Raw genomic sequence first — 14,225 nt, forward strand, 5'->3', positions numbered from 1 at the left:
AGAAAATGTGTTTGTGGGATGCCTAACCACAGTGGATCTATCTACAACACAATTCTTATAAAGCCCAGTGAACATCACACAAGATGGGGTAGAAAGACATTAAGGGCTAGAGAATCAGGAAATCATCTGTGAGGCTGTGTCTCCTAGAAATGATATGGAAACTTCACCCATGTATGATACTACCTCTACCAAATGGCTATCTGAATAAGATCTGAACAAGTACAACACCAATAGACACACTAACATGGAAGCAGGGACTCTCTTGGGGACCCAGGCCTAGACAAAGAACTACAAGCAACTAAGGAATATAGAGAGTGGGAGACATGGGTTTCCCCATGGATCATCACCCTAGTTGGTTATCTAATACGAAGTGGTCAGCCCTAAAATCATCTACATACAAGTAAGACTAAGACCGAAAAGGTTGTACTTAACATGTTTAAATGTGTGTGTATCTAACAGTAAGAAAAGCCACACATTTGAGAGCTGGAGGCTGCATGAGAGAGGGGGGAAAGGGAAAGGGGAAATAATGTAAATGTATTTTAATTTACAAAAAACAACAACAAAAAAACCCGAAAAACCCCATGGACCTCATTCAAAGTGTAACCAGGTAGCACAGCCATGAACCTTTTGGTTCTTCGGTTAGAAACAGCAAGGGGCCCCTCTAAAATAGTTGCACTCCTGTTTCCCACTAATTTGCAAGCTCCCCGAGTGTACATAGCGTGCCTGCCATTTAGTATGTGCCTAAATGTCGGTTCATGTTGTGGGTGGCTCTTGTCCTGGACAAGACAGTGAGATAGTAATGTTTTCTTCCCATCAACCTCCTGGTTCCTATTTCCTTTCCTGTGCCTTAGAGGCAGAAACATGGAAAGAAAATTGACATTCTTGGACAAACCCAGTTTTGGTATATTACTCCTGTTCATCAGTCGTGGCTATTGAAGAACAGGAGGGAGCATATGATTGGTGTTCTGTTGTAGAGGAAGGACATATAAAGAAAAAAGGGGTTTTTGGGAGATAATTTGTCTTTTTGTTTGTTTGGTTTGTTATATTCTGGGTTTTGATTGTTTGTTTTTGAGACAGGGTTTCTCTGTGTAGCCCTGGCTGTCCTGGAACTCACTCTGTAGACCAGGCTGGCCTCCAACTCAAGCAGATCTGCCTGCCTCTGCCTCCTGAGTGCTGGGACTAAACGTGTGCACTAGCCCCCTGGCTAGATTTGGAGATTTGTTTTGTTTTTGAGACAGGGCTTCACCATGTAGCTCTGACTGTCCTGGGACTCACTAAGTAGACCAGGCTGGCCTCAAAGTCACAGAGATCCACCTGCCTCTGCTTCCTAAGTGCTGGGACTAAAGGTGTGCACTACCATGCCAGGGTATGTGTTTTTTCTAATATCAATAAGGCTAGAGAAGTTCTGTCTTAACAAGTACTGGTTGTCTTGGCTTATCTTTCATCAATCACAGCCATGACATAAATACTAAGTAAATTATCAAATTGGCTAGACATACTGACATATGACTTTAATCCCAGCACTCTGAAGGCAAAGACAGGTGGATCTCTGTGACTTTGAGGCCAGCCTGATCTACATAGTAAGTTCCAGGATAGCTGGAGCTACATCAAAAGGAAAAAAAAAAAAAAAAAAAAGATACATTAACTCATGAAATTCCCATGCCTTTTTCCTTCTCTAGGCTATTGAAAAGCACTTCCCAAACGAGTATCTATTGAGCATTTCCCAGTTGTGGGTTCTGTTAAGGATGTTATGATTGTAATAGAAAAATAGAGTCATTCTGTAAAGTGACCTTACTGAAGGTCATACCTCTGTTTTGTGTGCCACCAAAAAAAAAAAAAAAAAAAAAAAAATCCCTAAGTTTCCATTAAAATTTGCTCTTCTGTTTAGTAAGGGGGTGGTGACGCATGCAGTAGTCAGGACAACTTGCAGGACTGGCTTCTCTCCTTGTACCTTATGACTGGGTTCCAGTGGACACAATCAGGAGCGCTTTCACCCCTGAGCCAAAACTGAGTAATCGATCTCTGTTGCTTACAACAATGTCCTGTGAGTTCTAGCTGCTGGGGTGGGTGGAAGGTGAGAGCCATCATAGCTGACTTTAGAAGTACAACTAATTTTTTAAAATTGTTATGAGGGGGGACACACATGCCATGGCTCAGGTGGACAACCCTGTGGAGACAGTACTGTTTTACCTTTACGTGGGGTGCAAGGACGGGATTCAAGTCGCCAGGCCATGCAGCAAGCACTTTTATGCACGCAACCATATTCCTGACCCTAGAAGTGTAATTAAAAAAAAAGTTTTTAATGTATGAGTGCTCTACTTGCATATACACCTGCGTGCCAGAAGAGGGCATCAGACCTCGTTACAGAGGGTTGTGAGCCACCATGTAGTTGCTGGGAATTGAACTCAGAACCTCTGGAAGAGAGAAGCCAGTGCTCTTAACCACTGAGCCATCTCTCCAGCTCAGAAGTATAACTTTTATACTGCTTTTTTTTTTTTATTCTGCAAGCTTAATATCCTTGTAGACTTTTTTTTCAAAATGAGGTCTCACACTGTAGTCCCAGCTAGTAAGGAACTTAATGTGTAGTCCAAGCTGGTTTCAAACTCACAGAGATCTGCCTGTCTCTGCCTCCTGAGTGTCATAGATGTTTTTGGCCAGGCGGTGGTGGTGCATGCCTTTAATCCTAGCACTTGGGAGCACAGAGGCAGGTGGATTTCTGAATTTAAGGCCAGCCTGGTCTACAAAGTGAGCTCCAGGACAGCCAGGGCTATACAGAGAAACCCTGTCTCGAAAAACCAAAAAAAAAAAAAAAAAAAAAAAAAAAAAAAAAAAAAAAAAAAAAAAAAAAAAAAAAAAAAAAAAAAAGTTTTGTCAAGAAGCTTTTCCTGTCTGCCTCTAATAGAGTTATAACCTACTCTGGTCTGAATTTGGTAGCTCCAAATTTATATATTGGACCCTATTCCCAGGTGTGAGGCTCTCTGGGAGCTGGGTAAGTCACAGGGCTCTCTGCTTTTATGAAAGTGATTGGTGCCCTTCTCCAGAGAGAACCCTGAGAGTTTTCTTGCACTGTCTACCATGGGAGATGCAGCAAGATGTCACCTCTGACCTCCACACCAAACTGCCCAACCCCCGAGTTTCATCTCCCCAGGCTCCTTAGGACGAGAGGAAAACTTTAACTTTGTGCACTTTGTCGTGTGATACTTTCAAAGTCATCCCACTTATACACTTGTCTGCATTTTCTATACAGATTGTAATTATTTGCCTTAAGAGTGTTCACACAGTGAACAACATGAGGACGAGCTTGTGGCCCTTCCAAGCCTGAAAGCCAAACCAGACATTGGTAACTATTGTAAGAAGTTGGTTGCACCTGATCAGACAAGGTTGGCTTGAGAACATGAGACGTGTACTCCGTGTCATCTTAATAGCTTTAAAGAATAACATATTATTGTGTGTTGAGACAGGGGTGTGCGCCATGATGCAAATGGGGCCATTAGAGATCAACTTGTTAGAGCTGGTTCTTCTATCCCACTTTTGTAGGTCCTGGTGATGGGACCAGGTTGTAAGACCTAGTGGCAAGCACTCTCATGCCCTGAGCTATTTTGTTGGCCTGCTTCATAAATCTTTTTACTCATTTTTACACTTGATCTTAGCCAAAAGGCCGAGAAGCGATTTTTTACTCATTTTTATTTCATGTGCTGTGATGGTTTATATATGCTTGGCCCAGGGAGTGGCACTATTAGGAAGTGTGGCTTTTTTGGAGTAGGTGTGTCACTGTGGGCATGGGCTTAAGACCCTCTTCCTAGTTGCCTGGAAGCCAGTATTCTCCTAGCAGCCTTCAGAAAAGGATGTAGAACTCTCAGCTCCTCCAGCCCCATGTCTGCCTGGATGCTGCCATGTTCCTGCCTTGATGATAATGGACTGAACCTCTGAACCTGTAAGCCAGCCCCAATTAAATGTTGTCCTTATAAGAGTTGCCTTGATCGTGGTGTCTGTTCACAGCAGTAAAACCCTAACTAAGACATGTGCTTTGGTGTTTTGTCTGCATGTATGTCTGTGTGAGGGTGTCAGATTTCCTGGAATGGGAGTTAAGGACAGTTGTGAGCTGTCACATGGGAGCCAGGAATTGAACCCCGGTCCTCTGGAAAACCAGCCAGTGCTCTTAACTGCTGAGTCATCTCTCCAGCCTTATTCAACCTATTTTTTGTTTGTTTTGTTTTGTTTTTTTCGAGACAGGTTTTCTCTGTGTAGCCCTGGCTGTCCTGGAACTCACTCTGTAGATCAGGCTGGCCTTGAACTCAGAAATCCACCTGTCTCTGCCTCCCAAGTGCTTGGAATTAAAGGTGTGCGCCATCACTGCCCAGCCTTGTACAACTTTTTAAAGTTAGAAATGTACCCTTTATATCCTTTTGATTTTCCTCTCAATAATTCATTATGACTCTTAGCTGAAAATCTAACTAAAACATTTATAACGTGCCTATTTCAACCACTATGATCTTTAAGAAGAACAGTCATGTCTTCTTGCCTGAAAACTATTTCCTTGAAATTCCTGGGGATTCCTAATGAACTTATTATTAGAGAAATACTTTCTCACATGGCACTCATATTTTCTGTCTTGAGCTAGATATGGTTGGTGGTTCATACCTATAGCCCCAGCGCCTGGGAGACTGAGGCAGGAAGGTCACTTTGAGTTTAAACCCAGCCTGAACTGATTCCAGGCCAGCTCAGCTAAATGTCGGACCCTACCTCAAACCCCTACACCATTTCTATCTGTTGTGCAGCAACAGGGCTGCAGGTCTTCACGTCTCGCAGTCTGGCTACTCCACAGGCCAGTCCACATAACCTTCAGTACAAATAGTCTTGTAACATCTTCAAGAAGGTCTTATGGTTGGTGACATTGATGTCATTTGTTTGGGCTACAGACAGACAGACAGACAGACAGACACACACACACACACACACACACACACACACACACAACTGTCTCCACTGGACTAGGAACTAGAGTGACTGCACTTCCCTGTGACTCCTACCTTTCCCTTGTCCATGTTTCCCAGCCTCCCATTCAAGAGCTGTGGGAGCTTTCTGGTTGGTTTTGGTTTTCCTCCTCAACCTTTCTTTGGTGGCTCTGAGAATGAGGCTTTTCCCTGAACCATCCCTTAGCCAGAACTGGTGGTAAAGTTCTGTGGATGATAATGTCCAGGAGGCTGAGGCTGGAGGATTGTGACTTTGAAGTCAACTTTTCATACAAAGAGACTCTATTAAAAAAAAAAAAAAAGAAAGAAAGAAAAAAGAAAAAAGCTGGGTGTGGTGGCCACAGCTTTAATCCCCCTGCACTTGGGAGGCAGAGGCAGGCAGATCTCCTTGAGTCTGAGGCCAGCTTGGTTTACAAAGTGAGTTTCTGAACAACCAAAGCTGTTCCAAAAAGAAACCCTGTCTTGAAAAAAAGTCAAAAAATAAAAGAAAAAAGAAAAATGAACAAAACTGAAAAACTAGACCAAGTGCTATCTTATCTGTTGGTTGTTACCTCTAGTGTGGAAACCATGGTTGTGTCTTATTTTACCCAAAGCTAAGCAACACTAGAGTCACTTGACTCCATGTGCACTGCTCTATAGAATATATGCTTATACTCTAGTATTACAGACCTAATAGGTATATAATGGGGGTGGAAGCAACAGCCAGAGGCCTGTCTTGCCACTGGATGGCCAGTGCCCTCAATTTCTCCCCCTTCACACTGTTTCTGTAATGTGATAGAGCAGGAGTGAAGAGGTCCTTACTGAGGGACCATGAAGACCAAATAAGGATGCACCCATGAGGTCTCCAGAAACTCTTTTTGGAGTCTGGTAGCATGGCCTTATTGAATAGTATTGATAGTATGTGGCCTCATACATGAATTGGCAAAGGGGAACCCCAGTGCTGCCGAGAGAGCTAGATAACCAACCTTTTTTTTTTTTTCTAGAGGATTCTGGCCTGACTTCCATTTTCCTAAAAAGCCCTCTCTCAGAACCACCCTAGGATAAACCCCACCCTTCCCAGCCTCTAGGAATCTGCTTTGCCTGGGCAATCTGCTTGGCCTAGGTACACTGTGTTAGGAATCTGCTTGAAGGCTTCTTGTCCGTGGAGGTGCCTCACTTCCTTCAAGCACAATCTCCTAGCCTGGGCTACAGGGCAATTTCAAGGCTAGCCTGGACTATATAGAAAGATCCCATTTCCAAAGCAAAGCAGTCTTTTGATATTCCTAACCACTCTTCCTTTTTTATTAATATTCTTACCATGGAGTTTCTGTTGCCTTCACTTTTGTTTTTGAGACAGTACTTCATGTACTGCAGGCCAGCCTTGTTGATTTCCTTGAGCTTTTGATCCTCCTGCCTCCACCTCCTGAGTGCTGAGATTCAGGGCATACACATGCACAGAGAACCATACCTCAGGTTAGTGCATGCTAAGAAAGCACTCCACCAACTGGGCTGCAGTCTCCTACTGCTACTTCCCAGGGGTGCCAAGAGAGTCCTTTTCTTGCTGCCAAGGGGATCTCCAGTTTAAGGGGAGAAGGATAGAGGGCAGAGATGAGCTCTAGGGACTTTTTCTTCTATTCTTTTTTCCTTTTCCTTCCATCGTTGGTGATTTTTGATTTGTCTGTATGTTTGTTTTGACAGGGTTTCACTCCGTAGCTCTGGCTGGCCTGGAATTCACTATGTAGACCAGACTAGCCTCCAACTAAGGATCCTCCAGCTTCCACCCTACAACAGCTGGAATTAAAGGCATGTGCCACTGTAGCTAGCAGGGCTCTGACTCTGGGCTCTAACTGGGCCTCACTTGCATTGTAACCTCAGACTGTTATCAAGTCCTTGAGCACAGTCTTATTGATGAGAGTTAATACTATGATAGACAGCCATTGCTCATTTTCAAACATCCAGTCCTGTCCTAACTGCACTTTTCTTTTCTTTTTTTTTTTTTTTTTTTTTTTTTTTTTTGTTTGTTTTTCGAGACAGGATTTCTCTGTGTAGTCCTGGTTGTCCTGGACTCACTCTGTAGACCAGGCTGGCCTCGAACTCAGAAATCCATCTGCCTCTGTCTCCCAAGCGCTGGGATTAAAGGTGTGCACCACCACCACCCGGCCAAACTGCAGTTTTCTTTCCTTTTTCATGTCCCTCGGTATTAGGAGTGGAACAGTGTGCTACTCAAGCTAGCCAATCATGTGCTTGCTAGAGAGGACTTGCATGGGGTTTCCCTGGAAGGAACCCTACTGCAGGTTCTGCAGAGGACTGTCCTTGCTATACACACTTGCTTCATCACATTGAGCTCTCACTTCAACCTGTCCACAGCTGATAAATTCCCCTTTTAAGTACACCAATGTCAGTCAAGGAGATTCACCTTGTGTCAATGCTCGTGCTCGTTTACGTTATTGTAAACATACGCAGGTGGGTGCTTCTGGAGGGTGTGAGATTCCTGGAACCAGAGTTACAGACAGTTGTGAGCAGACATACATGGGTGCCGGGAACCAAATTCAGGTCCTCTGGAAGATCAGCAAGCACTCTTAGCCTCTGAGCCATCTCTCTAGCCCCTAAAGTTAATCTTGTAGCTCCCAACAATACAACCTTAATTGCTCTAAACACCTACCTTGCAGGTGTAAGGATAAAGAGAGACAAAACGTGAAGCACCTAGCAGGGTTCTGGCCCAGAGCAGGCAGTGAGTGGCTGTTCTTGCTTTGAATTGACATTTCGGGGCAGGGCACAGTGAGAAGGCCGATGCTGCTTCTGCTTATATTCCCCCGAGGAAAGGACAACACAGGGAGGAGAGTCCGGGCTACGATATGCTCATTTATTCAAAATGTCTTTTATTGAAACAGAATGAAAGAGAAAGAGCGAGGTCTGGGAAATGCCTTTGGGCATGGGATGGAGCCCAGACCTAATGGTTATAGCGTGATGTTCTCCCCTGGCCTGACTCTTGCTGGCGAAGTGAACAGAAAGCAGCGGGGAGGAGATGGGGTTGGGAATAGCCCTCTGAGCTCTCCTAGATAGCTGGTGTGAGGCGCCTTTGAGCCTTTTGTTCGGGGTGGCCTTGCCTTCCTGTCTATCTTGCTAGCCCTCTGTCACCTTTCTGTTCGGCCAGCCTCCCACCAGGCTCAGAGACTGCTTAGAGGGCAGGGTTAGGAGTGGCTAGCAGCGGGACATGGTCACAGCGGTTAGGAGGTGGCTGCCTCAGCAGGGAAGGCCGACGGCACAGTTCCCCATCCCGGAGTACCTCTGGCAGAAGCTTGCGCTTGGTCTCTGGCAGCAGCATGATGCTGAGGATACAGAGGAGGGCACAGGCAGCCAGTACCACATGCTGCAGGAAGGCTCCATGGCCCATGTGGAGGCGCTGAGCTGGACAACTCAGCCCACCGAGCGCCCCAAGGGCCAAGATAAGGCCCAGGCCACGACCCCTGAGAAACATGGAGAAGGCACTGAGCCTATAGCCGTGAGCCTCACCGCAGCTCTTCTCCAACAGCTTCTTTTCTGCATCCTTCATCCCTTTACCTCAGCCAAAGGTCTCAAGGCCTGATTGGCCCTGCCCTTTCCCCTACCGTTGTCACCTCTGCTCTTACCGGACCGTGGTGGGGATGACTTCAGAAGCAAGGAGGGTACTGAGGATGGCAGAAGCTTGGGAGGAGAAGAGTCCCAGGACAGAGAAGGTTGTGATCGCAGCATCGTTCAGATCTGGGGGCCAAAAGGTATATGAATGGAGGTGGGGAGCTCACACCTGGCCTAGTCTCAGATGTCAATCTCTTGGGTCTCAAGCCCTCTGCTTCATGCTGTTTGGGCATCAGAAATGGAATGGAGAAACAGACAAGTTTACACAACTGGACAGCAGTCTGGGGAAGGTCTAAGTCTTAGAAGCCTTTCAGAGACACCTCTGTTGAGAGTCTCTTACTGAGCCCGCAAGGTAGGAAAGGAAAGATGCTCACAATCCCACAGGCCCAGCAGGACCAGGGATGCAATCCCCGTGAGAGTCATTGAGAGAAGCAGGATGCCCCGACGGCCAAAACGGTCCACAGTCACCCCCAGGAAGACACAGGCCAGGGCGGCTGTGCCACTGGCCAGCAGAGAGCACAAGTAGAAGTCTGATGGGCTGCCTCCTCCTCCCATAGGCTGGTAGCAATGGCGAATGGCATGGGCGATAAAGCTGTGCAACAGGTTGGGGAAGCAAAGAACAGCGTCTGAACCCCAATCCACAGCTTCCCACAGCTTCATCCTTGGCAGGGTTTCAAGAGGCTCCCCCCCACCAACCAACTCCTATCCCAGCTACTGGCCTGGCCCTCAGCTCAGACAGCCAGGCTCACTTGGTGAAGCCCAGGATAAGCAGATTTTTCCAGATGTTGCGGTAGTTGAGAAGGGACGCAAAGGAAAAGGTGGACGTTGCAGGGAGAGGGCAGGTGTTCTCCAGTTCTTTGGGGGGAAAGAGAGGAGCCATTAGAAGCAGCTGAGACCCCATGATCTCCAATACGGAGGTGAAGACCCTGGACGGGGCACAGCTACAACCATGCAGAAGTCATCACACATGGGAACCCCATGCTTCTCACCCTGCAAGGCTTCCTGGGCCTCTTCTCCCAGCATCTGCCCATGGGGTCGGTTTCTCTCAGCCAGAATCCTCAGCACAGACTGAGCTTCCTCAATCTGCCGCTTCACTATCAGCCACCGTGCAGACTCCAGAAACAGACCAGGCCAGCTATGGGCAGGGTGGTAGGGTAAACTGTAAAGCCCTCTTTCTCTGGACGAACAGATGGGAAGCTCCCACCTCTGAGGGACCAGGCAGTTGGTGGAGAGGAGTTCTGGACTAAAGGGCTATGCTGGAAATAAAAATGGCCGAACCAGGCCAGAGGTGAAGGGTGATACTAACCCATAAAACAGGAAGAGGATGCAGGGAGCCGTGATCATTCGCTGCAGAAATCGCCAGTCCTTAGAGACAAGGGCCAGGCCCAGGAACAGGAAGTGCCCTCCCACCCCTACCAACTCCCCTGCCAGGGCCACCCGAAGCCTCTGGGTTGGGTCGCACAGCTCCAGGCCTGGAGATACAGTAGGGATGAGGGGAGGAGAGCCAGGGAATAAGGAGGTGTGAGAGAGAAGAGGAGAGGGAGGGTGGAGGAAAGGACAGAAAGCTAGGTCAGGCCCCAGCAGAGGCTGCAGCCATCACCTCCCACAGGCTGACCTCTGGGTGGCAAGGAGGGAGAGCCTATGCTCATCTCCTCCTCAAACCTAGCTAGACTTTAGGCTCCGAGGCGCCTGGATGCTCAGCGTTCTTGGTTTGCAAGCCCCTTTACCTTCCATCTCCTATTTGACCTTCAGATCGACCCTTATCCAAGGTCACACAAGCTTCTCAGGATTTCATTTAGAGTGGGGTCTGAGACAAGCTCTCACAATGTAGCCCAGGTCACACTTGGACTCACAACCTCTCTGCCACAGTCTCTCAAGCACTGGAATTATAGTCATATGCCACCATATATGGCCAATACTACTTTTTTTTTTTTTTGAGGCAGGGTTTCTCTGTATAACTCTGGCTGTCCTGGAACTCAGCCTGTAGACCAGGCTGCCCTCAAAGTCAGAAATCCACCTGCCTCTGCCTCCCAAGTGCTGGGATTAAAGGTGTGCACCACCACCTCCTGGCTCTTTTTTTTTTTTTTTAAATATGAGGCTCTATTGTCTGACAAAAGTAAGTCCAGGTCAGGATTTTAAAGATAACGGCCATTGGGAGGACTATGTGAGAAGCAGCAGGACTCCCTGCCTGGACCCTTTAAAAGGCCTGGGCATCTAGACAGCTGAGAATCTGGACAGCTGAACTGGGACCTAGGGGCAGTGGAAATTGTCTGGCAATGCAGAAAGTAGGCATGAGACCCAAGGCAGAGAGAGGTCTCTGGCAGGGTGACACTTACGCATCAGGTAGACACCAAGGTCAACACCAGCTAGCAGGAAGCCCAGGAGAAATCGAAGAGCCATAATTCCCGTAGAGGAGCCTGCAGCAGCTCCTCCCACTCCACAGGGGCCCACAAGCCCCAAGGTCAGCAGCACAATCCCACGACGGCCAAACCTGGAAAGTAGGGAGGACTTTTGGCCACCCAGACTCCCTGATGGAGGAGGTACTAGGTGGAGCCTAGCTGCCTGCTTCAAAGCTGATATGAGGATGAGATGCAGGGAGCAAGAGTTGTATTGAAGCTAGAAAAAGATGGCCAAGTGGGTGTGGTGGCGTACACCTTTGATCCCAGCACTTGGGAGGCAGAGGCAGGCGGATTTGTGTGACTTCAAGGCCAGCCAAGACTACTACATATACAGACCTTATCTAAAACTGAAAAGAGAGAGAGACAGAGAAAAGAGATGGCAGGTGATTGGGATGGGGTTATATGTGCATGATGTCAGACTACTGGGCAATACGCTCTAGCTATGGTTTTATAGGAAGGGGATCATGACTCTTGGGGACAGGGATCAGAGATTAGGACATTTAACCATGGGTGTGAGATCAACCATGATTGGGGAGAATGAGATCTTGCTTAGGGGATTTTGGGGCCTTCATCCTTGTTGGTAGAAGCTTTCATGAGAGGGGACAGACAGATCTTGTCTTGCTCAGATCACCCGGATCAGTCAGAGGTGCTGGGTGTCATGGATCTACGCAGAGGAGCTCCGGATCTGGGAGGTGACCAGTGGCTACTTGCACATGCGGATACTATTTATTCATCAGCGAACAGGGATGAGACCACTGTTCATAAAGTTGAGGCTTGGGGCTAAACATAAGGGTAGGCAGTGGAAAGAGCCACTGGTCAGAAGAGGAGAGCTACTGATTCAGGAGAATGGGTCTATTGATCCATGGGATTAGAATACTTATTTTTGGCGAACTGATCTTTAGTGGTGGGACAGCTGAAGGTCTTAGTGTAGGCTAGTGGGTGCCCATGGGGGGAAATAGGTTAATCTATGAGAAGAGATCCTACGGATAGAGAGATGACATTGACTATGGTGGGTATTGGTAGCTGATGATGGTCACTGATCCCAAGCCAGCAAGGACAGGGCTACAGGGATACTAAGCTACTCAGTGCTGGAAGATGAATAATGGTCTATGGCAGATGAAGACAGACAAGGTCAATGGTATTTGGAAAGGGAGTACTGGGGTAGGGAGTATCAATGCCTTGGAATAAGGCATTGGTTAAGGCTGTTTTTCATGAAGATGAGCCAACTCGATTACTGTGGTTAAGGGTTTTGACTTTAGCAGGCTAAATTGTCCGTCACTGGGAACAAGGCCATTACTCCATAGGAATGAGGCTACTGAAGCTTGGGGGCAGGCTACTCCTCTGTGGGCTTAGGACCACTGGCTCTCAGGTATATGTGATTATTAAGCAGTGAGGATGGCTATTTGGTTTTCAGGAACCTGACCACTATTTTGAAGTATTAACCCATGAATCACTTAGGCAGGACTGTAGATCACATGTCAGTAGTCCTGGTTTTCAGAAGCAGAGGCAACAGGGACTGGGATCTAACCAGAGGGTTACCAGTTAGCTGGATGAAGCTCTGCTCATTGGATGAGATACCACTCATTCATGGAAATGGGAGTTTGGGTCCAAGAGGATCTGAAAGCTCTGGCTAGCCATGAAGATTGTTGGTTTGTGAGGCTCTCCTGGAGCCAGAGATCCACAGGGCAGAGGCAGTGGATGGCAGGTGTGGAAGTGTGAGTTACTTCAGTGAGTATCTAGCAGAGATAACTGACAACGGTCGGTAGCGGTTGGGGCCCTGATCAGAGATGGGGGAGGGGGGTTTCATCCATTTGTGAAGTTAACTTATTGGTCAATGGGAATGGAGCTGGTTATATTTGGGGATTAACATTAAGGTTTAGTAATGTGGCCACTGAGACGAGCTAGCAGTTTGGGTAGGTTAGCAGCCAGTGAGGATGAATGTGGGATTGTAAGAGGGAGATGGAACATGAAATGCGGAAGGCCAGATTTTGGTTGAAAAATGGTTGACTTCTGAGATGAAGTCTCTTCACTGTCTCATGGATGCAGATCTTCTGATAGTGACTGGGGTAATGGGTCATGAGTGTGAGGCCATTTCATTGTGTGGCAGTGGGTATAGAATGTGTATTTCTTGTGGGGGGACGAAACAGTAGTTACACAGGAGTCCTGTGTAAGGAGGAGACTGCCAACAACGAAACCATCCGTGTCCTCTTGCAAACCCAGCTGCTCGCTAGCTCTGTCAGCATCCCCTCTTTTCTATCTGCCCTACCACCCCCCCCCCAAATCCTCACCTGTCCGCGGGGTAACCGAGGAACAGGTAGCCGGAGGCAAAGCCCAAGATGAAGAGGATCTGCTCCAGGATCACCTGCCAGCCCAGGTCACACACCAGATCCCACTGGGGACGTGAGAGTGGTGCAGTCGCATGAGGCCGGGTCCTCGCTGCCCTGGCCGGCTCCCACTCCAGGTCCCACCCGCCCGCCTCACCTGGCCGATGGCATTGGTGGTGAGCACCGGCAGTCCATTATAGTCCCAGTCCTTCAGGCAGTGGTTGAAGTCTGGTGGGGCGAAGCCACTGCACGAGGGGTCCGTACTGGTGACGACTCCGCTAGCGGCGCTGGCTGCTAGGGCCGCGCCGGCGATGCTGACGCCGCTGGAGTTGGGGGGCTGCTCCCAGCCCGAAGCGTTGGGGGGCAAGGCGCCGTAGTGGCAGTGCAGCGGGGGCGCCAGCGTGAAGATGGGGTCTGAGGCCATGCCCAGCGCCACGAAGAGCACGGGCAGGCAGCACAGGCCGAGCTGCAGCTGTTGGCCGCCACCCAGGGCCCCCACCTGGGCGAGCAGAGCCTCGAAGCTGAGGGGGCCCGGGGGCGCGGCCAGCGACAGGCTGCTGCCCAGCGAGTCGCCCTCCCCCTCCCGCCGGCGCTCCCGCTCACCCTGCAGCTGCTCGGGGGGGACCGCATCTCCGAGGCTCCCGACCTGCTGCGGCGAGGGGTGGGGGAGAGAAGGTGAGGCGGGGGAGGCCGCGGGCACGCGGGGGGCGCGGGTGGGAGGCGGGGCGCGCGTCGCGGGCGGGGAGAGGTCGCCCGAGGCCCCCGGGGCGCAGACACTTACTCCATTGGAGCCGGGGGCGATCTCCACGGTGCTGTCGATTTTGTTGCCGCCCCCGCCATTGGGCTCGGGGGTCCCGGTGGCTACTCGGGGAGCCAGCTTGCCGATCGCTGGGGCCCTGTGGGCCGCGCCGAGAGAACGAGCTGTTGTCTGGCCC

General features: G+C 49.0%; 1 protein-coding gene across 2 annotated transcripts; it reads right to left on the bottom strand.

Annotated features, from left to right (window-relative positions):
* Window positions 1-7,794: 7,794 nt before the first annotated feature.
* On the bottom strand, window positions 7,795-14,225 carry Slc22a17 (solute carrier family 22 member 17). 2 transcript variants are annotated; one of them, XM_031361295.1, is made up of 10 exons: window positions 14,072-14,225; window positions 13,448-13,936; window positions 13,255-13,358; window positions 10,904-11,058; window positions 9,874-10,039; window positions 9,557-9,702; window positions 9,317-9,422; window positions 8,942-9,159; window positions 8,582-8,693; window positions 7,795-8,419 (listed from the first exon to the last, which is right to left on the bottom strand). In XM_031361295.1, the coding sequence occupies exons 2-10, from the start codon at window positions 13,712-13,714 to the stop codon at window positions 8,131-8,133; spliced, it is 1,563 nt and encodes a 520-aa protein (XP_031217155.1). In that variant the 5' UTR covers window positions 13,715-13,936; window positions 14,072-14,225; the 3' UTR covers window positions 7,795-8,130. The 2 variants fall into 2 exon arrangements, with proteins under 2 accessions (XP_031217155.1, XP_031217154.1); XM_031361294.1 differs by having other exon boundaries at window positions 13,448-13,939.

The sequence above is a fragment of the Mastomys coucha genome, unplaced genomic scaffold (genome assembly GCF_008632895.1).
Source record: "Mastomys coucha isolate ucsf_1 unplaced genomic scaffold, UCSF_Mcou_1 pScaffold9, whole genome shotgun sequence".
Taxonomy (NCBI): Eukaryota; Metazoa; Chordata; class Mammalia; order Rodentia; family Muridae; genus Mastomys; species Mastomys coucha.